This window comes from Lissotriton vulgaris, chromosome 12 (assembly GCF_964263255.1).
Source record: "Lissotriton vulgaris chromosome 12, aLisVul1.2, whole genome shotgun sequence".
NCBI lineage: Eukaryota > Metazoa > Chordata > Amphibia > Caudata > Salamandridae > Lissotriton > Lissotriton vulgaris.
The window spans coordinates 86,851,206-86,878,402 of NC_141700.1; the positions used below are offsets into that span (position 1 = coordinate 86,851,206).

The 27,197-nt window shown below is 47.0% G+C and overlaps 1 protein-coding gene across 1 annotated transcript; it reads right to left on the minus strand.

Annotated features, from left to right (window-relative positions):
- Positions 1 to 1,338: 1,338 nt before the first annotated feature.
- On the minus strand, positions 1,339 to 26,188 carry LOC147673423 (uncharacterized). Its single transcript, XM_086947269.1, has 2 exons — positions 26,028 to 26,188; positions 1,339 to 3,154 (listed from the first exon to the last, which is right to left on the minus strand). The coding sequence occupies exon 2, from the start codon at positions 3,013 to 3,015 to the stop codon at positions 2,122 to 2,124; it is 894 nt and encodes a 297-aa protein (XP_086803395.1). The 5' UTR covers positions 3,016 to 3,154; positions 26,028 to 26,188; the 3' UTR covers positions 1,339 to 2,121.
- Positions 26,189 to 27,197: the final 1,009 nt, after the last annotated feature.

Consider the following 27,197-nt stretch of genomic DNA (forward strand, 5'->3'; position numbering starts at 1 on the left):
AAGACCGTCACCCAGGCCCTCGTCACCAGCCATCTGGACTAGGGCAACTCCCTCTACGCCGGCACCACCGCCAAACTCCAGAAAAGACTTCAGCGGATCCAGAACGCCTCAGCACGACTCATCCTGGACATCCCCCGCCGCAGCCACATCTCCGGACACCTGAGAGACCTGCACTGGCTCCCGGTCACCAAGAGAATCACCTTCCGACTCCTCACCCACGCACACAAAGCCCTACACAACCAAGGACCAGGATACCTCAACAGCCGCTTCAACTTCTACGCTCCCAAACGCCAGCTTCGATCGACCGGCCACGCCCTCGCCACCGTCCCCCGCATCCGAAGAGCCACCACAGGGGGACGGTCCTTCCCCTACCTCGCCGCCAAGACATGGAACTCCCTCCCGACCCACCTCCGCCTGACCCAGGACCACCTCGCCTTCAGGAAGCAACTCAAGACCTGGCTGTTCGAGCAGTACCGGACCCCCTCCCCTAGCGCCTTGAGACCCTCTGGGTGAGTAGTGCGCTATATAAATGCTTTGATTGATTGATTGATTGGTTCCCTGGAGTTGGTTCTCCGGGACACCATATTGGACTCGCCCCTGGGGTGGAGTCCCAGGGGCATTTAGAGGCCGTGGGAGAGGGGTGCTCACCCCCTCCCTAATAATGTCCGCCCTGAGCGATGGGGTCAGGGAGGGGAGGTCATGTGTCAGCCACCCCTTTAATTTTAAATTAGCCCCAGGGGATGGGGTCTCCGGGGCCTCCTTGTTGCTCGGGGGAGAAGGGTTGCATCCCCCCTTAATACTGAACCAGGTCCCCGGGGATGGGGTTGTGCGCCCCACTCACTTATTATTACATTTCAAGACAGGCAGTTAGGGCCTTCGGGCCTTGAAGAGGCTTTGGATTGGGGGTGCCTGCCCGGTTACCTTTGTTATACACGGCTGGCCCAAGTCGCCAACTTTTACACAGCTGGCCCGGCCGCTATTTTGTATATATATATATATATATATATATATATATATATATAACACTAAGATCCCACTGGACTCCAGCAGGATCGCAACTAAACATTTTGTAATTTTGGTCCCAAGCGAGGGGATGGAGTAGGGGTCCCTCTGGGACCTCCCACAATGGCTAAGTGGGCAGGGTATCCCTATTCTGCACCCATGGACAAAGAGGGCTGCTCTCGCCATTTGTCCAAACCTAACAGCATGCAAGTGCGCCATCATCTTGTTAAACACGCGAGCTTTCACTTTATACATGGGGTGCTATTTGTGGAAAAAATATATGCCCTGGTTGTCGAGGATTACCATTCTCTTTGGCATGGTAACTAAGGTACTCACTGAATTCTTAGAGGAAGATTTATGACAAGGGGTGATGCAAAAATAGTAACTGATAATGGTTTTCTGTTGGTATCTGCAGGGTTGAGGATCTGAGCAAATCGGGAAGCAGTCACATTTGGACCTCTCAAGGTCTTCTTTATAAACAACAAGACTGGGTCTTTTGATTCCCAACTATCATTCGTGTTCTTTTAATTGCTATCCTTATAAGATGGTAGATGAGTTGAGAAGGATAAGATCATCAAATGCAGGAAGTTGAACACAGCGGGTATCTGAGAGTAATCCTGAAAAGCCCAATGGATATGGAGGGGCTGAAGAATCCCAGATGGTTACAGCCTGTTACATTCTGCAACCCAAAGGCATCAACTGACAAAGACGACATCACTGGTCTCTCCCCTTTACTCATTTGAGGTTCCCAAATAACAAATAAATGTCACATTATGGGAAGCAAAAAGAGAAAATAAGCACAGCTTAGTGTAAACAAAAATAGCTGATGCCACAATATCTCAATTCCTAGTTACTAGGAAAAAGTATTTCCCTCTAAAATGTCTCTATTTGTAGAAACATTCTTGTGCAGATGGAAACCGCATTCAGAAATTCCATTCAGCCACCTTGCGTCTATTTACTTTTGGTTGCACAGATACATTTATTCTAATATTACAGATTTCCTATTTACATTTTAATTAAATGATGACCGTCGTTACTAATTCATATCAAACTTCTTATTTCTGGAATTTAGATTAAAGCAGTGCTTACAATATATTTTGCTGCTCAATTGGTTTAGTGCTAGGCAGAATAAGAGTGGTGACAATTTGTCTGCTTGTGTATTCCTAAACATTCTAGCTTCCTGAATTGCCTTCCACATTCACCACAGGCATATGGTTTCTTTTTTGAATGTTTTCTCTGATGAGCAATCAGGCTTGATAGCCGTAGGAAAGTCTTTCCACATTCGCATTTAAGTAACTTTGGTGATGTGTGTAATTTTTTATGAGCAGTAAGGTTTGATTCTCGGTTGAATGTCCTTCCACATTCACTGCACGCAAATGGTTTCTCTCCTGTGTGTAAAGTTTGATGTCTTTTCATGTTTGCAAGGCGGCTGAAACTCTTACTACACAGATTACAGTTATACATTTTCTCTTTAGTGTGAACATTCTTGTGTGTTGATAGGTTTGCCAACTGGCTGAAGCTCTTCCCACACTCGTCACATGTGTAAATTTTCGTTCCTGTGTGCACAGGCAGGTGCTTTATCAAATGTGAAGACTGTTTGAATCTCTTTCCACATTTCCGGCATTCAAAGGGTTTCTCTCCAGTATGCCCTCGTCGATGAATGACCAGGCTTGATGAATGGCAGAAACTCTTTTTACAAACAGTACATTTAAATGGTTTCTCTCCAGTGTGAATTCTTTGGTGAACTCGCAGGCTCGATATCTGTTTGAAACTCTGCCCACATTCAATACAAACATATGGTTTTTCTTTTGTGTGGCATCTTTGATGATTTATCATTTTAGATGACAGATTGAAGTTCTTACCACATTCAGTACATGTGTAGGTTATTCCCCTTCTCCTTTCTTTTTCTGTATCAGTGTTAGATAATATGTTGTCACCATTGTCGCACTGAGATTTTCCAATCTGTCTTTCTCTTGTACCAATTATTGTCTTTTTTAGGGGACTCCGCATCATCTGCCTTTTTCTTCTAGTTCATGAATTTTGAAGAACTTTTTATTTTGTTTTTCTTGAAGGTGTACAAAGTAAATCAGGTGGTGTAGTTATGTATTAAGAAGTCCTCTTCATGCATGTCATTCCAGTGCATTTTGCAGTGCTTTGGGGGAAAAAACAGAGGTCAAATTAGAATTTGGAATCAAACTTGATCTGTCTAAGAATTTTGTTATAATTGTGCCTTGAAACTAGTGACAATCATTTATCATCAAGATTACCAAATCAGTTGTATCCATTCATCTTCCATACAATTTATATATTTGAACACCAGACAAATGTTTGATTTTTACTTTGGTTAAAGGATTAAGTACCATCACCATGGTGAAGTACTTTATTTCTGCCTTGGTGATGGTACTCTGCAGATCAAATTTAAAAGCTGTCTACTTGGCAAGTAGACATCTCTTGCATTTACAGGAACCACCATCACAGCAGTTCCTGTAAATGTTTTGAAAGTTTGACAGGCGGATTCGTTATCATGAAAAAGCCATCCATCTAACTTTCAAACTTTTTTTTATACTTTCAAAAAACGATCCCAATATGGGATTTTGTTTTGGAAAATGACAGAAAAAAAACAATGAACATCTCCCCAAGGGGAGCTTTCTCCCATGCCAGAGACTAAGTGCCCTTTACGCCAAAGTCTAAATCAGACACAAAATGCTTGTTATGTTGGTCACGTTTACCAAATATACTGCAAGCCTCAAATATAGACTAATACATTGATTACATTTCGAGAATCAAGAACTTTTAATGACAGGATTCAATAAAAAGGGAATATCTTCACTGTAAAGGTGGAATGGGCAGTGGAAATACTTGAATTGCTTTTTCTGCCTTAAATCTCAATAATATGAGTTTGGGATATTTGTCTGGAGTGAAGCATTATGAAGACCAGATGTTTTGGCATCTTTTAGACACAAGTTGCTTGACATCATAACACCACTATGGCATAGGCATTTTCTCTGCTGCATCAATTCCAGACGGGTGACCTAATTTAAACCTATCCATCTTTAGTTCAGAACATTGTACCCTAGAACAACTTATACATATATGGAAAGTGCACCTTCTTGTTCCCATTTTATCTCTAAAGATAGACCACGGCCAACATAATCTAGTTGCATCTGAGGACTGAGGGAACCAGGATTTTTCTGTCCTGAAGCCACCAAAGTTTACTCAGTGGTCCTGGACAGAAAGGATGCCATTTGAAGTAGCTTAAGCACAACCACTTTAAATTAGGAGTATCTCTGGCACCATCTCCACTAGTGTTAGGTCTCTGAACAAATTATTCCTGATGGTATAGCCAACAAAATGAAATTACAGAAGACACAATTTCACAATATTAATCATCAAGTAAATGATTTGTTGAAGAAAGGCTAAAACAACAAGGTAACTTCTTGTACTGTCCTAACCTGTTCTCTCTGGACCCAATTTCGGTCCCACTTTCAGAATTCATATCTCTCATACAGAAGCAAAAAAATGTCTGTAATCTGATTTTCCTTATATGTGAATGGTCAAAAGCTTGCATAGTGCATTAATTTCAGTATTTAATTTAGAGCAGGGCCACTGGAATTATGCAGCGGGGGAGGGCCAAATTATGTGGCATGGTTGAGTCAATTATGCGGCAAGAAAAGGCAACTTATGTGGCACAATGCAGCACGTTTTGTTATAGTAATACTTCCATTATTTTGTCAGCCAGTCTCAAAATGTTATTTGGATTGCTACTTCTCCACAATAATAGAAACATGAAAAGTTAAAAACATTTAGACTATCAGTCCTGAAGTGCATAGCAAGCCTATAATCATCTTGACATATGTTCACAAATCGCATTAGCAATTAAAATGTTTAAAATCATCATCTTGTCATTATCAAAACATACCTTTACAAAGTACAAAGACATAGTCAATGTCATCATCAAGGGATTAAAAGCCAAATAGGAGAACAATAGATACCTAAAATATCATAATTTATAAAACTGTGAGCACAGTCCAACCATATTCCATGTCAAAGCAGTAAATACCCCCAGGCGTGTTTGTTTCGTAATTCTACATATAGGAGTATTCCATGACGCACACCATCAGGAAGCTAAACTTTCTGCCTGACCCTCCACAAATTCAATAAAAATGTGATACATCAAATACAATAAATTTTAAGCACCCCTGATTGTTGTTCTGCAGTCTCTAGACCCCAGGTTGTGACAAACCTGTAGGATCCACTTTCTTCTATACTCCGCATAAGACGGGCAAAAAATAACAACATGGACCATGATCTCGGACACCTGCAGACAAAAAGGGCAATTCCAATCTGAATTATTGGATGCATACAGCCACTTAACCCCTTGCGCGTGCTTCGGCCAACGGCTGTAATGAGCACTACCTCGGTAGTGCTGCGCACGTCCAATGGCCAACGTGACCCCGCCCACTGTTTAGAACTCCCGCACCGCAGCGGAATTTGCGCTGCAGTAAAGGAGTTAACTGTGACTGACCAAAGAGGCAGGGTTCCAAACCAAAATTTCATATGTAAAGTTTTGGCTAGGGGAGGCTCAATCTAATCGAAATATCCTTCTGCAACATAACCATATTTGTGTTCAAGAAAGGCATTGGTGAGAGAGCCTGTGAGAAGTTGGCCCGATATGCAGCGTTCGCTATTCTAGCGACCACTATGTATCGTTCCAAACGACCCTTATGGTGATTGGTTGTAAGTCAACCTTAGACCAGCTATCCTAGTAGCGTGGATACGAGCAGTCTTCGGGCTAAACTCTCGAGGGCGTGTTAAGCCAGCTGTAATACCATCACATACCCCTTGAACACCAAGTGAAAGGACACCACACAAGTGTTATGAAAATAAACAGTATATTTATTAGAATCACAACAGCCCTGTACTCTTTATGAGGACAGGGTACTAAGCACAGAACCAAAGCTCTTAGAAAATACTTCAAGTGCACAATTTAAAACAAGTGCCCGAGGGCACGGAAAGTTTAGTGGTCTCGGGCGGACCCGATAAGGCAAGTCGGAAGCGAGGGACTCGGGACCCTAGAGTAAGGAGGCTATGCAGGCACCGAAATGCCGAAGTTACCTAGCCACGAGGGCTGCGGCTGCACAAGTCTTACAGGCGTCGGGGGTCTTCGCTGACGAGCCAGGAGCCGGAAGAAAAGGAGTTGCTGGCCGGCGACCAGTGATGAATAGTTCGTAGAGATCCAAGCCTGGATCAGTGATTGTTGATACCTGAAAGCAGAGGGGACCAAGTTCGTACTACTAGCCAGTAGTCAGAGGGTACCAGGAAGGCACCGGTTGGCCGTCACCTCGACTAGGTGAGTGGGCGACGCTAGGCTCTGCAGTCTCATGGACCAGGAGGCGTTGTCGGCGACCAGGATGGAGGTGCGAGCTGTCCCACGAAGGTTGATGCTGTCGGCGTCGCTGGGCCCAGGATTGGGGCAACAAGCCTTGGCAGATCTCAGGGCCACGTGGTGGGCCTAAGATGGCGTCTTGAGTGGACCAGGAGGGTCCGGGGTGCTCCTCTCGAAAAAGGGAGCAAGGGCCGATCTGGAGCAACCAGACCAGCAGCGTTGGTTGTCGGATGTCGTCAAAGAAGGGCACAAGCCAGCGGCTAGTGACCAGACAACGTGCTGAGCAGCGAGCAGAAGGGCCCCACGCAGATCGTGGAGATGCTGGGAGACTGCACTTCGGTGCTGGAGCTACTCTGGGTCGGGGCTTCTCGGACCCCAGAGCACTCACCGGAGAGTTGCTTCGATGGTCGTGCTGATTAAGAAAGCGTGCAGGTTTTGATGATGGCCGGTCCCTCGAGGTCTCGTCGCACCCACAGATCTCAGCTGAGCTGACGACGTGGGTAGAGGTCAGAGGTGCCAGGGAAGCCGGTTCTTGTCGAGCTGGGCCGTCGGATCCTTGAGGAAGGACTTGCAGCAAACCGCAGAGTTCTTAGATGGTGCCTGCGGATGCAGGGTGACTACTCCTTAGCCACAAGGGAGAAATCTTGAGAAGAGTCTCGAAGTCCTTTCGTAGAAAGTATTCTTGATTCAAAGATGATCTAATTTGGAAGGGTCCCCGCTCCGGCCTTTATCCTAAAGAAAGGGGTGGGTACATGACTAGGTCCTGCCCTAAGGGTGGGACCAGGAAGGGGGGTAGTTACACCCCTCTCCCCCTGCTGGATTTCCCCAGGTCAGGGGCTGCGCGCCCCTGGAACTGGTTCTAGCCGGCAGATGCGTAGTGAGCACCGGGGTGCCATTCCGCAGTCACCTTCTCGCAAAGCCCTACCTACCCAGAATACACAAACCCTGTCTGGGACGGTGCGAACACCGCCCTTGACAGGAAACCCTTTGTCCAAGCTCTCCTCGCTGGAAGGACTCTCAGCAGCAGGAGGTCAGACTCGTGTCTGTGGTGGCAGCGTCCATTTTGTGGAGCTGAGGCTTCAGTTAACTTTAACCGGGGTTCACAGTTACGTACATGTCGTGTCCCTCTAGAAGGGCGGAATGCTAACCTCGTCACCAGAATTGGTGAGGGGGCAGCATCCCGATTCGTATGACACCTTACTCGACATGCCTTGATAACGCGATACCGAAGTTACCGATATGATATGCGTTATCATAGAACAGCCATTGGGTCTTGGTTCCGCAAGCTGCAACCGGGCTCGGCTCGTGCCAGAGCCCAATTCACACGGTTCCATGCACTCTGCCTTCAGGATTGTCAAGGCCTGCCATAGGAGTGACTGATAGGAACTCGGGTGTCCATTTTAAGGTTAGGTATAGGGATACTATACCTACAGCAACGGGCGAGTACGCCACGTTGCCCCAGCTGTCGTGCAGCCAGTTGTGTCAGATTTAGATGGCCATCCAGGGGTGGCATAATACATGCTTCAGCCCCTGGTAGGCCCTGGGTACACCGATGCCCTGAGTTACAGGGTCTGATAAGGTGGACCAGTCCCAATTGGAAATGTACCTAAGGTACATGGAATCCATTTTAGAGAGAGAGCAGTAGGCCTGGGGTCCTGATTGGCAGGGCCCCAGGTCAACTAAGTCGGAAAACCAGCAAAACACCAGGCAAAAAGTCGGGGGTAACCATAGTCAGGTATCTACCTTCCTACACAACCCCCCCCAAACGAAAGGAGATGAGGCTATCCTTGTCCAGGTAAGCCTATATTGTCTGAGTGGCCATATGAGGTGGTACATGCACTGGCATGGTTACCCCCTGTATCATGGTCCACTAAGCAACCCCTCACCCTAAGGGTATCTGAGGGTCTCCACCATAGGGAATCACTACCTGTGGCGTGCTTTGGCAAAGTAAAAGGCTGGTGTGGGAATGGAGCACTGAAGTGAGACTCCACTACTGTCGGGCTCAACTTCCTCCAATCACTATCCACCATATGTTCCTTTCTTTCCAGTACGGAGTTGCTATGAGCTCTCAGGGTCAACCTCTGGCTACCTAAAGCTGGAGGCTGAGTCCCTCTGTTTGGCTTACTGAAGGGACAGGTCAGGTTAGGGGTTTTTAGGCCCCATGTTTGGCTGTGCCCCGCAGTGTCCAGCTGTGGGAGTTCCCTAACTAAGTTTAAGGGGGATCCCTCAGGAGTGTGTTTTATTTTCACTTGGCTAGGGCTAATAGCTTCAGTGATCCTAATCTGCGGATTGGGAAATTCTTTTGGACAGGGGGCCCTTGGGGGTCCACCACTGGCTTCCCTGACCTCTACAGCCCTGGGCTGACTGAGGCAGGGTAGAGAGGGGCAGGTTACCTGCTCCAGACTGGGTCCCACCTGGGAAGGTTCCACTGTCATCAGGGGCTCTGCCAGGCTAGGCCTGACTACCTCTGGGGCAGTTCCTTCACCAGGGGTAGAGTCAGTTCCCTGAGGAGGCTGGCTCTCACCTAGTGTCTGGAAGGGGGAAGACTTTTCTTCCTCCTCAATGCTCTCTGTTTGAGTGGAGTGATCCATTGTTTCAGGCTTCACAACACTATTATCGGTCTGAGTTTGAGCTGTGGCCATCACAACTCCACCAACCTTTTCAGGAAGGGACTCAGTTTGGGTTTGGGATATGACCATCACAGCCTTGCCAACCTGTTCAGGAAAGGCATCTTTCTGGGATAGGGCTGCGACTGGCACAGCCCTCCTGACCTGTTCAGGGAGGACATCTTGGACTGGGGCTGTGGCTATCACTGCCCCACTACCCTTACCATGGAGGTTTACCATTTTAAAATGGGTTTCTTGCTCTACCTCAGCCCAGGCTGAGGTCTCCAAATCATTCCCCAGTAGGCAATCTACAGGCAAGTTTGGTGACACTGCCACTCTCTTGTGACCAGTGACACCTCCCCAGCTGAGATTTACCACTGCTATGGGATGATCTCTCTGCACCCCATCAATGTTCACTACCTGGTATGTGGCACCAGGCATAAGTTGCCTCGAGGGGACTAGGCTCTCAGCCACCATGGTGATGCTAGCCCCTGTGTCTCGGTAGGCCTCAACTTTTGAACCATTGATGAGGGGCTCCTGTCTGTACCTGCCCAAAGTGTTGGGACAGGTGGTGAAGTTGGCAAACCCCATGCCAGTCTCACAGACAAGAGTATCTAAGTCAGGGGACCTGGTTAGGCCAGAGTCCCCAGGCACTCCCAAAGAAAATGCACCCAGATTCTTGGGGGTACTCCCACCACCTGGGGGATTACTACTAGTAGTAACAAGAGGCTGGGAAGCTTTATTTGGGGGTATGTTCTCCTTATTGTTGTTGGCCTTGGGACAACTGCTGTCAGTTTTGTAATGGCCCACCTGTTTGCAGGTGTGACAATAAGGTTTCTTTTGGGTTTTGGGAGAAGTTTGGGACCCACCCTTTTCAGAGGAATTTGGGGGCCCTGTGGTTTGATCAGAAGATTTATTCCCACCCTTCTCTTGAGGCTTGGTCGATTCCTTCTTTTGGTCACCACCCTGGTTCTTCGGCCTGACCCTGGTTCTGACCCATTTGTCTGCCCTCTTACCCAATTCTTGTGGAGAGGTCAGATCAGAGTCTACCAGGTGCTGGTGTAATAACTGGTTCTGACAATTACTTAAGATTTGCTCCCTCATAATTAGATTGTACAATCCTTTAAAATCAGTAACCTTACTTCCCAGTAGCCAGCCTTCAAAAGCCTTAGTGGCACAATCGACAAAGTCAGACCAGTCCTGAGACTGAGTTTTCTGGGTATCCCTGAACAGCAACCTGTACTGCTCAGTGGTTAAGCCGAACCCATCAATCAGTGTGTTCTTCAGGACCTGGTAATTGTTAGCATCCTCGACTCTAGTAGTGAGGAGCTTATCTATACCTTTACCTTCAAAGGAGAGCCACAAGATAGCTGCCCACTGACTCTGGGGGACGCACTGTACAGTGCAGGCCCGCTCCAAAGCAGTAATCCATTTGTGGATGTCGTCCCCTTGCTTAAAGGGGGGCACTATCTTATTCAGGTGCTTAGTGTCTAAACTCCTGGGTTCCCGTGGGGGAATGCTGCCACCAGTGGGAATCGTCCCACTCAACTCTTGCTCTCGAGCAAAGGCGAGTCTCTCTTTGGCTAGGGCAAGTTCTTCCCTCTCGATCCGCAGATTGACTTCCCTCTCCTTTGCTTCGTACATTCTCCTCTGAGGTGATGTCATCCCTCTTCGAGCAGAACCTCGAGAGCCATTGGTTCGAGCGGATCTGTTAGAGCCTCTCGACAGAGACCTAACTCGTCCGTTCCCAATGTTAAGCTGGCCCGAGAGAGGGCCCAGGGGTCCCCTAGTACCAATCTCGTGCCGGCTTAAGTTGTCCTGAGTTAGCTGACTAACTATGACTGGACCTTCGTCTGCCTCGTCCCCAGATGTCTCTGGTTCCTCGTCCTCCTCTTCGCCCTCGGCGGAGAGATGGATAAGGTCAGGGTCACCTCGGGTTCCCTCGAGGGGAGGCATCTCCATTTCTGGATGAGAAGGGTCGGGGTTACCCGCCCTCCTAGCATCATAAGTCTCCAAGAGACCAATCAGAAACGGAATGGTAGGGTTTGCACCCTGTTTTAACTTCCGAGATGTACAGATCTGTCGCATCTCGTGGAAGCTAAGTGCAGCATATCTGGAGGTGACCTGTGGAGGGTCGACTGACACAAGGGGAGACTCAGAGTTTCCTCCTTTGTCCGACATGCTGCTTCTAGTGTGGTGTAAGTGATGCACCTACCTACACTATGGGTTTACCTACTGATCCCTTGCTAAGAGTTGTAGCCAAGGTGTGCTAAGCCTTGAGGAGCTGCAACAGCTGGTTCAGTAGAACTCAGAGTATTCTAAGCTAAGTTATATGTACCTGGAGTACTTATGTGATCTTTCACAAGTTATTCTTAGGATACGCGTGGTAAAACAGCAAACTCAAATCCCAACCGCTGCTCACCAATGTGAGAAGTTGGCCCGATATGCAGCGTTCGCTATTCTAGCGACCACTATGTATCGTTCCAAACGACCCTTATGGTGATTGGTTGTAAGTCAACCTTAGACCAGCTATCCTAGTAGCGTGGATACGAGCAGTCTTCGGGCTAAACTCTCGAGGGCGTGTTAAGCCAGCTGTAATACCATCACATACCCCTTGAACACCAAGTGAAAGGACACCACACAAGTGTTATGAAAATAAACAGTATATTTATTAGAATCACAACAGCCCTGTACTCTTTATGAGGACAGGGTACTAAGCACAGAACCAAAGCTCTTAGAAAATACTTCAAGTGCACAATTTAAAACAAGTGCCCGAGGGCACGGAAAGTTTAGTGGTCTCGGGCGGACCCGATAAGGCAAGTCGGAAGCGAGGGACTCGGGACCCTAGAGTAAGGAGGCTATGCAGGCACCGAAATGCCGAAGTTACCTAGCCACGAGGGCTGCAGCTGCACAAGTCTTACAGGCGTCGGGGGTCTTCGCTGACGAGCCAGGAGCCGGAAGAAAAGGAGTTGCTGGCCAGCGACCAGTGATGAATAGTTCGTAGAGATCCAAGCCTGGATCAGTGATTGTTGATACCTGAAAGCAGAGGGGACCAAGTTCGTACTACTAGCCAGTAGTCCGAGGGTACCAGGAAGGCACCGGTTGGCCGTCACCTCGACTAGGTGAGTGGGCGACGCTAGGCTCTGCAGTCTCACGGACCAGGAGGCGTTGTCGGCGACCAGGATGGAGGTGCGAGCTGTCCCACGAAGGTTGATGCTGTCGGCGTCGCTGGGCCCAGGATTGGGGCAACAAGCCTTGGCAGATCTCAGGGCCACGTGGTGGGCCTAAGATGGCGTCTTGAGTGGACCAGGAGGGTCCGGGGTGCTCCTCTCGAAAAAGGGAGCAAGGGCCGATCTGGAGCAACCAGACCAGCAGCGTTGGTTGTCGGATGTCGTCAAAGAAGGGCACAAGCCAGCGGCTAGTGACCAGACAACGTGCTGAGCAGCGAGCAGAAGGGCCCCACGCAGATCGTGGAGATGCTGGGAGACTGCACTTCGGTGCTGGAGCTACTCAGGGTCGGGGCTTCTCGGACCCCAGAGCACTCACCGGAGAGTTGCTTCGATGGTCGTGCTGATTAAGAAAGCGTGCAGGTTTTGATGATGGCCGGTCCCTCGAGGTCTCGTAGCACCCACAGATCTCAGCTGAGCTGACGACGTGGGTAGAGGTCAGAGGTGCCAGGGAAGCCGGTTCTCGTCGAGCTGGGCCGTCGGATCCTTGAGGAAGGACTTGCAGCAAACCGCAGAGTTCTTAGATGGTGCCTGCGGATGCAGGGTGACTACTCCTTAGCCACAAGGGAGAAATCTTGAGAAGAGTCTCGAAGTCCTTTCGTAGAAAGTATTCTTGATTCAAAGATGATCTAATTTGGAAGGGTCCCCGCTCCGGCCTTTATCCTAAAGAAAGGGGTGAGTACATGACTAGGTCCTGCCCTAAGGGTGGGACCAGGAAGGGGGGTAGTTACACCCCTCTCCCCCTGCTGGACTTTCCCCAGGTCAGGGGCTGCGCGCCCCTGGAACTGGTTCTAGCCGGCAGATGCGTAGTGAGCACCGGGGTGCCACTCCGCAGTCACCTTCTCGCAAAGCCCTACCTACCCAGAATACACAAACCCTGTCTGGGACGGTGCGAACACCGCCCTTGACAGGAAACCCTTTGTCCAAGCTCTCCTCGCTGGAAGGACTCCCAGCAGCAGGAGGTCAGACTCGTGTCTGTGGTGGCAGCGTCCATTTTGTGGAGCTGAGGCTTCAGTTAACTTTAACCGGGGTTCACAGTTACGTACATGTCGTGTCCCTCTAGAAGGGCGGAATGCTAACCTCGTCACCAGAATTGGTGAGGGGGCAGCATCCCGATTCGTATGACACCTTACTCGACATGCCTTGATAACGCGATACCGAAGTTACCGATATGATATGCGTTATCATGGAACAGCCATTGGGTCTTGGTTCCGCAAGCTGCAACCGGGCTCGGCTCGTGCCAGAGCCCAATTCACACGGTTCCATGCACTCTGCCTTCAGGATTGTCAAAACCTGCCATAGGAGTGACTGATAGGAACTCGGGTGTCCATTTTAAGGTTAGGTATAGGGATACTATACCTACAGCAACGGGCGAGTACGCCACGTTGCCCCAGCTGTCGTGCAGCCAGTTGTGTCAGATTTAGATGGCCATCCAGGGGTGGCATAATACATGCTTCAGCCCCTGGTAGGCCCTGGGTACACCGATGCCCTGAGTTACAGGGTCTGATAAGGTGGCCCAGTCCCAATTGGAAATGTACCTAAGGTACATGGAATCCATTTTAGAGAGAGAGCAGTAGGCCTGGGGTCCTGATTGGCAGGGCCCCAGGTCAACTAAGTCGGAAAACCAGCAAAACACCAGGCAAAAAGTCGGGGGTAACCATAGTCAGGTATCTACCTTCCTACAGAGCCCACCCTGGCATAACCCAGAAACAAATTGTAAATACATTGCCAATATAAACGCTTAAATGCCTCTTTCAAAAGCCCTGTAGCTTCCTTAGGGGTAGATCAAAAGGTTCCCACACCCCATCTCACTCAATCGGTATTGAACAAACCTAAGCCAGGGAATTCTGGAGGCCCCAGGCAGTTTCATGACATCCTCCAAGCCCTGCCGATATGGCAAGAATGCTGAGGTCACCCAAATCCTACTAATTGTTTTGTCATTTTTACACTTGTTAACACTGTCTGCGCATTGGTCAGACCTCATCAGTACCAGTTTAACATCCAAATATAGCAATATACATCAGAAAAGAGGCCAGTTAAGCTTTGCAAAAGGCCTTACACTGCGCTGCAACAGGTGTTGCTGTATTTTTCGTAGCTTATGACTCGTTTGAGCTAGAAGCAAACATTTTTTGGGTTAAAATCTGCAGATCATGCAGATTTTAACCCATTTAGACTGTGTGGCAAATGCAGCAATTCTATAACTATGCGAAAAATACTGTGGCAACACAATCACGTGATTCCAGTGGACCTGATTTAGAAGTAATTTAGGTGAAGTTCAATGTTATGTCTTTCTTGATTTTTCCTGTGATTTTGGACAGTAAAAGCAAATGCTTCAATGGATATCAAGAATGTGTGTCCAATGTTTTTTTTTCCAACCATTCTTTTATCTGCTCTTTCGGACTGAAATGGGCTAGGTAGAGAATCTCTTTAGCAGTATTTGAAAGTAGGCGGATCTTTTTTTTTTTTAAAGACCTTTATTGTTCAAACCACTCTTTCACTCGGCACTTGGCCTACAACCCACAGGGGCCGGCAGCAGGTAATATTGAACATAGGAAGCATTAGCAAGTGAACACAGCCAATAAGCCGGCAACCCTGGGGTCCGGCAGCATAGTATAGGAAAAGAATCATGTGGACAGAGTTCAATACACAGCACAATACCAAGCAGGTCTATGAATTTTGTTGTTTTGTTGTTAGTTGAGACACATTAATGCTTTGTCAGTATTGGCATCGCTCCAGCTTTGATCCGTCTCCACAGGGAGAGGACTATCAGTATGGATACTAAAGGCTATGTGTTCGCGATGCCATCCTGTTGAGGGTTGGTGTAAAATAGTATAGCTCACTAAGGCATGCGAGTAAGTGTATGATGTCGACGGCGCCAGGTTGCGACCACTGTAACTGGGGCGCAGTTGCCCATAGGCCTAGCAGTTGGTAAACCCTGTAGTGACGCCAACGCGTGCACAGGCGTCTGAGGTGGCTGTCGATGCTTGATGTCAGCCGTCCGGTGGTGGAAGACATTGTTTCAGGTCGCGGCCCAAGCCTCTATTGTACAGTGGGTCGTGTCACGTCGTTGTAACAGGAGCATAGTGTGTCAGCAGTTGCGTGCTGTCCCGTGACATAGCCATGGCGTGTAGAGTAGTATCGGCAGGAACAATAAAGGGCCTGGTCGGGGAACATGACCAGCGTGGGAACTAGTTCCAGAACTTGTAAAACTATGGGGGTAAACAATAGCATCTGTCAGCGCGTAGGGGGGGGGGGGGGTGGTTGCAGGTGCAGTGGTGAGTTAACAGTCCGGGGACTGGGTGCGGCGGGGCAATCGCCGGGGCGCAGGGGGGCCCGGGTGGAGGCCCACGTGAGACGACTCCAGAACACAACTATGACAGGGGCCATCCTCCAAGGGACATGACCAGAATCCGCCGTGTAGGAGTTGTCGCCCAGTGTGAAGGAGCGGTCAGTGTGTCATCAGCGGCAGGTCGCAAATTGGGAGCATGCCGGAGCAGGGGCAGTGATGTAGGTGTGGCGCAGTGCAGGTAGGTGAGGCGTGGCGAGCGGGTGGGAGCATTAGCGTCAGCCCGGGCCGCGACTGTGTAGAAAAGAGGGGGCGAGGGGGGGAGGGGGGGAGGGGGGGAGAGAGAGAGAGGGAGAGAGGGGGGACTGCGGCAATCGCAGTGGCCGCCTGTGGTGCCTCTCATCTCTGGCAATGGGCCGTGTCTTCTCATGTTACCCCTTGCTGTTCCTGACAGGTTTGTTGGAAGTACTTGAGGAGGTCCTCCCAGAGCTGCGCGATTGGCAATTTCCGGAGGCCAGCTGTTTCCTCCCGGATAAGCACTGTGTTCTCTGCCCGTGCCCAGTTAAGAAAGGATGTGTGCCAATGTCGGATGTGTGGTGGGGCATTGGCTTTCCAGTGCTTTGTGATTAAGCGCTTGGCCGTGATTAGGCCCATGTCCCAGAACCTCGCCTGTACTTTGTTCAGTTTTGTGCGCTTATAGAGTCCTAAAATACAGGCCTCCCATGTGTGTGGCACGTGTTCGTCAGTGCTTTGCGTGAGCGAGGATGTGACCTCGTCCCAGTATGTCTGTATGGTGGGGCAATACCAGAGCATGTGCAGTAGGTCCGCCCTCACCAGGGTACAACGCTGGCAAGTGGTGTCAGTGGCTGCGAAGTACATGTTTATTTTGTCGGGCGTGAGGTAGGCACGGTGCAAGATATAGAACTGGATGAGTTTAAAACAGGGGTTACGCTGAACATTTGTCGGTCCGTCCAAGGTCATTGCCCACTCCTTATCCGTCCAGTCCCTCCCTCTGTCTGTTGCCCACTTCTCTCTGAGCAACAGTGTGGTAGGTTGCGTGTGGGTCAGCAGGGCTTTCGCCAGCCAGTGTATGATATGGGAGCCGTTGCCCATGACATGCAGGTATTGCATGAAGTAGTGCATCGGCAGTACCTCCGACATGTCCCCCCCAGGAGGCAGTCAGCGTGCGTGCAAGGGACGCATGCAATAAAAACCCCCGGCAGGAGGTCCTTGCCAGCTGCGAGGTCCGCTAAGGAAAGTAGTGCGCCATCAGCGTAGAGGTCGCCTAGTGTTTCCACCCCGACATGTGTCCAGCTGGCCAAAAGGGCCTCTGTCAGGACGCCCTGTGTTCTGGGGGTGCCCAGGAGAGGAAGTATAGGGGCGTACGGCTTCGTTGGGCGGGTGAGTCTTAGGCATCGGAGGAAGCATTTGCGCGCCACCGCTAAGTGTAGCTGCGTGGGACAGGGGGGCCGAGCCATAGGATGGAACAGTGAGTAAATTTGAGTCTGGGTCCAGACAGTAGAGTCCGAGGCAGTGTCCTCCAGGTTCCTACCGCAGAGCCATCCCGACACCCACTGCCTCTGCGCAGCCAGGTAGTACAGTTCCATGTTAGGTACGGCCAGACCTCCCGAATCAGTGGGCATGTATAATCTGGTGAGTGCCACACAAGGGCGTCCCGCGTTCCAGATAAGGCCACAGAGCAGTACCTCCAGGTCCCGAAACACCCTGTTAGGCACATATGTGGGGATATTTGCAAAGTAGTACAATAGCCGTGGCAGGACTATCATTTTGACCAATGCCACACGGCTAGGTACATTCAGGGGCAGAGTTCGCCAAAAACTGATCTTGGCACGAATGGAGGCGATCGCCCGCATTAGGTTCCCCTCCAAGACATCTGTTGGGTTCCGATAGATGTAAATTCCCAAATAACGGAAAGTGGTGGGGTACCACTGCAAGCGCGCCCCACCCAGGCGGATGTCACATTCTGGCGTATCCGGGCTGAAGGAGTAGGCTCCCGACTTGTACCAGTTGACCCTCAATCCCGACATTTCCTCAAAGGTGTTGAAGATGTCTGTTAGAGATCCAGGGATATCGGTCAAATCTCTGATATATAAGAGCAGGTAATCCGCGTAGGGCGAGACCACATGTAGGCCATCTGCCATCGGGATCCCCCATTCATGGCCTTGAGTTCTAAGGATTGTGGCCAGTGGTTCCATAGCCAAGGAGAATAGAAGGGGCGATAGAGGGCACCCCTGTCTGGTACCCCGCCGCACACAGATTTGAAAGTAGGCGGATCTTGAACAACAAAGGACTAGTTCCCCCAGAACTCCGCTTCTGCTGGACCTCGCGAAACCAGGTATTGCTTGAAAAAGCACATTACAGGAAACAGATAGCACATATCAGGTCACAGTTCTCAACTCATTAGACAAGGTACTTTGAAACAGGTCTTACAACTATGCTTTTAAAAATTCACACAAATAATTCTACCAGGAGGAGTTTTGCACCCAAGTAATTTTTGGCTAGAGCTTTGATTTCTTAAAATAGATGAATAATACAGAATTCTTTCAAGAAGAAATTTGGCTGCACACTTTTTTAAAAAGATATTACATTTGGCTTTGTAGATGTACTACCATCTCTTCTGCTTTTGTTGAATCAAAAATAGATATGACTTAGCAGCTGTACACCGCATTCAGTGGTGAACCAAAAAGTTGCCAAACAAATGTGCAAAGAGATTATATTTGTATGAATTATGTGTAGCTCCTAACACATTGGTGTTTCTGTCCATCATCTGAGTGCATATAAAAAGTTGATATATGGGATCAAGTAACTGAAGCAATACCTCATAAGCATATTGTAAATATAAGCATATTGCAAGTCATGATGGAATACCTTTATAAGGTCATGAAACACAGAATAGACTAGCAATATCCTTTTAACGTATGGAAGAGGGTATTATATTCCTTGTAATACATGGTTGCACCACATCCCGTGTGCCATGCCTGCAGACACTGGGAACCAAAACCGGCCCTGGCAAAGTGCTCGGCCGGCTCCCTCTCCCCGCTGAGCTCTTTGCCAGGGCCTCTTTTCAGCCGATATTGTTACAGAGCCGATTATGCTGCAAAAATGGCCCTGTAACAAAAAAGGGCCACAAACCACACCCTTCCCCCCCATCCCGTGCTGCGCACAGGGGGATTGCCCGGTGCCCGCTACGGCCAATCCGGCCCTGACTGCAAGTCATATATTTAAGTCACCCCAACAGCAAGCTTAAAGCCCTATGGCAGGATGTATTATATTACATGTGAGGACATACCTACATGAGCAGATATGCCCCGGTGATGTCCAAGTCAATTCTTGGATGTTGCCAGTGAACAGGGAAGCCATGTTGAGTCTATGTACTGGGCAATGATGATTACGAGTTCCCCACCTACAAGATGGCTTCACTGAAGCCAAAAGATGTTTGGTATCAGATATCTCGTATTAATAAACCCACACTGATTCCAATGCTGGATTTAATAATACATGCACCCAGAGAGTCCCTTACAGGTACCCCTGAAAACCTACCAACCTCTTGTGTGCTGGCTGACTGGTGCAGCCCAGCCTGCCATCACAGACAGGCTTCTGAACTCCCGCAGGTGAGAGCCCACACTCTCTGAGGGCAGAAACAATACCTGCTCCGGCCAGAGTTGTTGTCACCACCTCCTAGAAGGATGGCTAATAATCAGCATATCAAGGCAGGAGGCATCAAAGGCCACTGCCGCCTTTGATATACGACCCATGTTTCCCCTAAATACGGGAAATGCCAGCCCCGGGTCCATTTGCCACTAGGACAGGCCAGAAAATTAGCTGGTCAGGAGGCATGTTCACTATCAGGCCAGTTCCACCCCTAAGGGGGGGGTGGGGGGGTGTAACTTGATGTGAACACGAAAACTAGAACTCCACCATCTTGGTTTTCGTTGGAATTAGGTTTACTGGGCCAGGGCGATGCCGACGTCCCACAGGAAGTGGTCATATAAGAGGTGTGGACACTGTAGAGGTGAGTAGCCTATTATCTACCACCTGTCACTCACCTTAACGCCTCTAAATTGAGAATTTAGGTGACACTCCTGATGCCAGGAAATCAGTTTCGACGGACCCAGAAGAAAAGGACAAATAAGAGCCGCTAAAATGAGAACTGAAGACTTGCTGTCTACTTTTGGGCAACAAACCCTGCCTGCACCAGTCTTGACAATCGCGAAGAAACCGACTAGTCATGCAACTGAAACTCTACCAAGAACCCCGGTAGACTGCCAGCCCTTCACGAACTGCTGGCAATTTCCCTTGGAGTGAAGGAGCTACTCCCCTGCAGTCCATAGGCACCAAAACAGCAGAATCCTGTTTACTGTGCTGCCGCTCTCTTGTCGTACCGACGGAGAAGCCACCCAGGTAGAGGTCACCATGCTCTGGAAGGTCAGATATGTCTCCCCACTAAGTGATAAGACGCCAGGACCAACCGGGCCACACAGCAACAATATACGGGGTACCAGACCCTTTGCAGCAACTGAAGCCTGGTTGAGTTCAATCCGGACTCCACCAACACCAAGCAGCAGTCGAGGGACACCAGCGCCACAGAGACCCATTTTCAGAGTGGCCAGCTGTCCTGATTTTTGCAACCTCAATCGGCAAGACCGACAACCACAAGGTCCTACGACGCACCAGCCCAAGCCGACCTAACCACTCTGCACCCGAGCGCCCAGGCCCGGGTCTACTTTAAGCAACTGTTCTGCCCAGTTCAAAAGACCCTTGTGAACCAAACCCCCCCTCCCCCCGTTAGGAGTGCCCAGACATGTCCCCAAGTCCTCCTCTGCAGCCTGTGAATGGGTGGTCACCCTCTCCTTTGGTGGCGAGCATAAGGCTATAAACCTAACCAGCACCTCTACATCCAGATGCCCCAGGGCAGGTAAACTCTAACTGCTGGTACAACTTTGGACCTTACCCTACTACAACCTTAAGTCCTGAAGGGGAGCCCTGGAAACCTACTGCAAGTAACGGTACACCATATATGTATTTCTCTTCCATAGGAAAGCATTATGCGTAAAAAGACGCATTTAAGTGAACATTTTACTTACCTGTGAAAGCCGATATTTTAAAAAGTACTTACTTGCTTACGAAGCTCTGGTATCAAAATGTATATAAAAATACAACTTATTTTTCTAAATTGGTCTTGGATTTATTCTTTGAGTGTGTCTCACTTATTGCATCTTTGAGTACAACAAATGTCTAGCACTACCCTCTGATAAGTCTAAACTGCTTGTCCACACTACCACAAAAGAGTATTTAGTGCTATCATTTTTGCCTCTGTTAAACCAATAAGGGTAGCCTGGACTCTGTACAAAGTGTACCTCGTTTTGGTACGCTATATAGAGAGCCAGCTTACTACACTTATTTAATATATTGTTTTATTTTTGCATTTGTTCAAGGTTCTGTTAATAGGCTTGCCACCTTTTCTGAGAAAAAAACTGCTGTTTATATACATTTTATGATTCTGGAAGGGCCCAAACATAATACTTAATTGAACTTTATGAAATACGTTTTAACATGGCATTTCTGTCTTTGTTTACTTTAATTTCAAGTCAGGGATTTTTAAGACGCTTCTTGAACGGATTTTAAAGTGCTTTCATTTTAGATTTACTGTTTAAAGAATCTACTGATATGGTAGAAAAATACTGGCATTTCCCCAATTTTTTGTAGCAGCTGGAATATTAAAATACTTGTTATCTAGCCAGGTGACAAGCCTATCTGTTAACCTTTGGCAAGGGTTGCACTATATAATAATAAGCAAGGAAAACTGATGCGGTCCTGAAGCAATAACATGCAGTGACATTGGTCTACAAGGCCTGTGGGCCTACAATTACATATTGGTTCTTGATGACTTTATGAAAAAGAAGACTTGGTGTCCATAAGAATTACATTGTTAGAAGCAGGACATTAAGCTGGACGGGTCCCATTGCATGTCAGGCCCTGCAGTTCTTAAAAACGGACATTAAAACGAGTCCTCATCAGGCCCTAGATTTATGTCCTTAACTTTACTGGCAAAAACAATGATAGATTGCTGAAAAATTAACGTAAAAGACATTAATGTAATACATGTCAGCTATCAAACCGGTTTTAGAAGAGGCGAATCAACCAGCACGAACTTGAATTTTACTGACTTTATTAGGCGAAAGGACTAAATATAGAAAACAAAAGTTATATATCTGTTTTGTTGACCTTCAAGCCGCCTTTGATTCTGTTCCTCGAAACCTACTTCGGGCTAAACATTTGGACTGGGACATTCCAAAACAATTGCTTGATATGATTAAATTGTTATATACCAATACATGGGTTCAGATCAAAGTCTTAGATGGCAGACGTACAAACCGCCGACTTGAAACTAAGACTGGTCTGAAACAAGCTTGTGTTCTGGCTCCATGCCTTTTTAATATTTTTATGGCGGACATTTCTTTACATTTTAAAGAAGTTAATGCTCACTCATCTTCCCTCTTAGGCAAAGACATTAAATATTTACAGTATGCCGATGACACTATATTATTGAGTCATTCTGTAATAGGTCTAAGAAGATTAGTTGATTCTTTTAATCATTATATCACCCTTAGCGGTTTGAAAATCAATACCAAAAAGACAAAAATAATGACTATTGGTGGAACCAAAACAGACAAGAAAGAATGGAACAGTAATGGGTTACATATCGAAACGGTAACATTTTATAAATATCTAGGAATAACATTTGACGATAATATGTCTTTTAGACAACATTTTATTAACCTCAAAGCAAAGGCAACAGCCTTGTCATTTGCTTTTAGAAAGTTGAGGGACAAGTTGTCAGGTCCAAATCACGAACATCTTTTGAAGGTCATGAAAGCAAAACTGATTCCCTCTTTAGCTTACGGCTCAATGATTTTCGGTGGTAAAGACGCAAAAATTGTTGATGTCATACAAATAAAAGTCTACAAATCAGTTTTTAGGATCCCCAGGTATATAGGCCATGCTAATGTAAGATTAGAATTTGGTCTGAAAAGGCAATCTCTGGTACGGCAATCTGCCTTTTTAAAATTTCTATATTCGTTATATCGCTCAAAACAAGGTACCCTTGCAAATCAGTGCTGGCAGGAGATAACGAGGTATGACCACGCTATTAGCTGGAGATCCTTTTTCAGTGAGAGTTTACATAATTTTAAGTGCTCAACCTTTGAAGAAGAAGTTAGGAGCAAAGCTGTTCTTAAACAAACAATAAATTGATCAGTCACTCTACTATCGAGGCTTTTAGATATAGATGAGCTCAGAAAAAAGTATTATTCCTGGTCCGTTACCAACTCATTTATTAAATTAGAACCTCAATTATACTTGTTGACCCACTTAAAATCTTTCTTAAAGAATACATTTATGTTATTGCGGTTTGGGAGAGATCCTACTAAGGGTGGAATACCTAAATGGGAAAAAAATTGGCCCACTAAACTTTGTAGGTTATGTGGCTCCTATGACGAAACTTTAATCCTTATTGTAACTACATGCCCCCAACTGCTAGAAGAGCGGAAGACTTTGTTAAGACCTATTTTTAATGAATTCGGGGTGAGAACATGTCGGAACGCCATTATTACATGTCTCTCACTGAGACTATGCCCCGCTTGATCTTTCAGTTTGTAAAGTTTATTTTTATTGCCGAAAAAAAATTATTAACCAAAACTGATACTGATCGTTACTACAGTAACATTCATTATTGACTTGAATGCAAAAGTGAAAAGAAAATGAAAATTGGCTTTTAAATTCTGCTTTTAAAAGTTTTGTATATAACCTTACATCATAGTTACTAAAGGTTTGAAACTGTTACAGGATTGGTTAATCAAATTTAATACTGAAGATAAAGTGTTTAAATTTTTTTTTTAACAATAGTGTTTGGATATTGTTCTCTAGCCATTAGCACAAACGCACTTTATTCATTGCTGCTAAAGTTTTCAGTGTAAAGCTGTATTCATATTTCAAGGACGAAAAATGTTTCATTTCCGATTGTAACGATTTTTATTAATCAACAAATAAAGTAATTACTACTACTACATGTCAGTGACTTAGGGCCTGATTAAGACTTGGTGACGCAGCTGTGGCGGTCCACCGTCCGCCGCATTACGACTTTTAAAGTCGATGCGGCGGTGGACCGTCGGCTACGGAAGGAAATAGTTGTTCCCTGGCGGTGGCGTAGGTGTGCCACAACGCAATATGCTGTGAGGGGCCTGGCGCAGGCCCGCTCAGCATATTATGAGTTCCTGAATCGCCATCCTTTTCATGGCAGAGCCCCGCCATGACAAGGCTGTCAGTGCAGGAACAAAGGGGGCCCTACAGGACTCCCATGGCCCCCCGCCATGGAAATACATACCGTCTGTACCCCCGCAAAGTTCCAGCACTGCATTGATGTCCACGCCCATGCTGTACTGGAACTTTATTGCTATTCGAATTGCGGTGCCTGTTTTCCAGGCACCGCCATGGGAATAGCAAAGAATCGCCGACAGTATTACGAGTTGTGCATTTCCATCTCGTAGGACGGTCGCTGGCCCTTGCACGGTTTTGCACTGGTTTGGCGCAGCGGAGGCAGAGTTGCGCCTGCTCCGCTGGGCCAACCTCGTAATCAGGCCCTCAGATCTTTTTTCATATTTCACATGTTTTACGGATCCCTAAGAGTATTACGTATTTCCAGGATGTTGTGTTTCTGTATTTCTTTCATGCAGAATATTACTCTTTTACAGTGCATACATTGTACTGCAGTGCCTGCAGGGGTTTATAATGAGCCAAGGTGGAGAGGTCTGAAGGCGGTGTGAGGTTCTCAGAGTGCCTGTCAGCAAGTTAAAAAAGTGTTCAGAATACATGGTCATCAAATCCTTGGTTTTCTGCAAAGCGCACAGAGCATTGGGGCATCTTGCAGTTGCCATTGAAATTCTTTGTAAATGTGCTTGTGGGAAGTACGCAGTTGTCAAAATATTGACACGGTTAAAGTAAGAGAAAACGCACTGCTTACAAGTCAGTGGGGGTGTTGTGCGTTTTGTGGTGATGAAGGAAATGTGAGGAAGTGTAATCAGAAGAGGAGTGTAATGATGGAGCTGAAAAGAGATGTGGTGTAAGATATGCAGATGAGTGGGATATGGAGAAAGAGGGCGTCCGTGTAACAGAGTAAACATAACAGGAATGACTGAGGCACTCTGAAGACCACTACCCCTCCCAAAGGCCTCAGAATTGTTTAATTCACTGTCTCCCAAATACAGAGTTGAAAACATTTTCTTGTTGTAAATTCGGTACTACTTGCACTTTAATTATGATCTCGCCTACTTACTCACTAATGAAATTTGTACTGTTTTTTAATGAAATTTGTACTATTTGTCCTCAAAAAACTGTGATTTTAACTATGAAATGTTTATTGAATTTTTGTGCTTTTATGGATTGAAATATATCCGAAATAAACTCTTATTGAATTGAAACATTTCCAATAGTATTTACAAGAAAATTAGTTTTGTTACTCGTGTATCTTCAACATCTTACACCTTTTCAAAGCAATAGTCTTGGCTGGTATTGAGTGTAAGGTGCTATGTTATCTGGATGCAATAAAAGAAAGCTCAGAGGAACTAAAATTCCGGTCGGGTGTCACTCGGTGGGAATCACATACATATAGTTCACACGTTTCAGCCACGCTCCTAAATCCATAGGCATGCCATTTTTAGAGACAACACTCCACTTTTTTCAATACCCCGGTTACAGGTGTGTTACTGAAATAAAATCCGAACATAAACTGGTTAAGATTACAAGTTCAGATCCTGGCAGGGTCAGCTAGGCATATCATCCTTCAAAGCTGATAAATTAAGTACAGCTATACTAAGTAATAACTCGTATTTACATCGTTTACAATGCAAAAACAAAGTAATCAAGTACCCCCTCTGTAAACTCACCCACATTTGGTTGGGGTTACTGACCCCTTCGACTACCTGGATTACTTCCTAGAACGCCAGAGATCACCCGCATTTCGTATTAAATAGGTTGACAGTAATGAAATGCGATGCACAAATAATGAATAGTTCACATGTCGCATCGTACGATCTGCTGCAAACAATGGGCTCTAACTCTTGGGAAAGTGGGTTCCCATTAAGTTTTTTTTTTTATGTTGCGTCACTGCTTGATATAAAATGTTGGCGCGAAGAAAACATATCCCTGCGTCGCTCTACAAACATCTACAAAATGTCAAGGCAAACGCTAATGGCGTGGCCCATTAAACGCTTCAAATCAGTTAGTACTTCATGCCGTTTTGGTATGTAATGCAAATGTTATACGAGCACTGAGCATTACCGCTTCATTATATCAATATGGAATGCATGTACTCTGACATCCTTATGCAATGTAACTGGTTCTATCGCAAAGCGCTCTGACACCTTCGGGTAAAGTTAGCGCTATATACTAAAGCAGAAATAAATAAACAAACGGAGAATTCAGTAACTGAGTATTCACCCTACCTAAAACAATCGAGCTTCTGGCATTTCCGGCGACTGTCTTCCTGAAGAAACAGTATATATGTGCAGATTTGCTGCCGGGAGTTTCCTAATATGTGAAATAAAAGCAGAGAGAACGGCTACTTTCTCCCTCTGCAGCACACAGGCTGGTCCGGCTACTTGCGGCTGAAGAGATGTGGAGACCGATGACTTCCGGTTCCGGGTGACTGTGGGTAGAGGGTAAATCTAGTTTATCATTTGTGCCTCGATTAGCAGCACTTGGTGTTAGTCCTCATTTGCCAACCATCCGTTCTCTACATTGTTCAGAGTCGGGAATCTTCGAATGAAAGCACATCACTGTCTGTAGAATAAATCTTATTGTAAAACCCACTAGATAGATGTGGATGTTTGAAGCAAGAGAAAATTAATTTTGTCTAAAGTATGTGCTCTAGGAGGTCCCAGTAAGTGTGGCATAGGATGAAAAACACGCACTTTCTGATGGATGAGAGAATGTCCCAAACGAGATGGTGAAAATTGCTAAGCATATCTTGAAAATTCCTATGTAGCAGAGCTGACACATTTTCTTTTTTTTGAAAATCTTTTTATTTAAAGAACCAGCTCCATAACATTGCACATCAGTTAGCATCTGGAATTAATTGACAATCATTAATAAGATCAACCACATTTGTACTAAGACAATCAAGCCCACCCACCACGACCATCCCTCCCACCAAACATAGACCCAGCCCCAGGACAACCCAATTCTGACCCCTCAAAGCATACACGTAAGGATAACCCCCCCCCCCCCCCCCCCCACTCCATTCACCCTACACCCCACCCGGAACACAAAGCAACCTCCTTCAATACAACCATAACCCAGGGGGCCCAGTCCAGGACGGGCGTCACAGGACCACAATGTTGGGGGTGCAAATCCAACTGCGAGAGGTGTCACCCTGTGCCCTTCTCATGACGGTTCTTCAGTTGACTGGGAGTCCAACCATTCCCCTCTATAACGCCGCCAAGCCGCCCATATGTTTTCCCATTTCTTAGGGCAACCTCGACTTTTGTAAATTACCTTCTCTGCCCGCTGGCACCAATCCAGATCCCGCTCCCACTCCTCCACCGTAGGTAGTAGATCACTGCCCCAGAACCTTGCAATGTTCCTTTTAGCTACCATACTCGCCAGGGCTAACC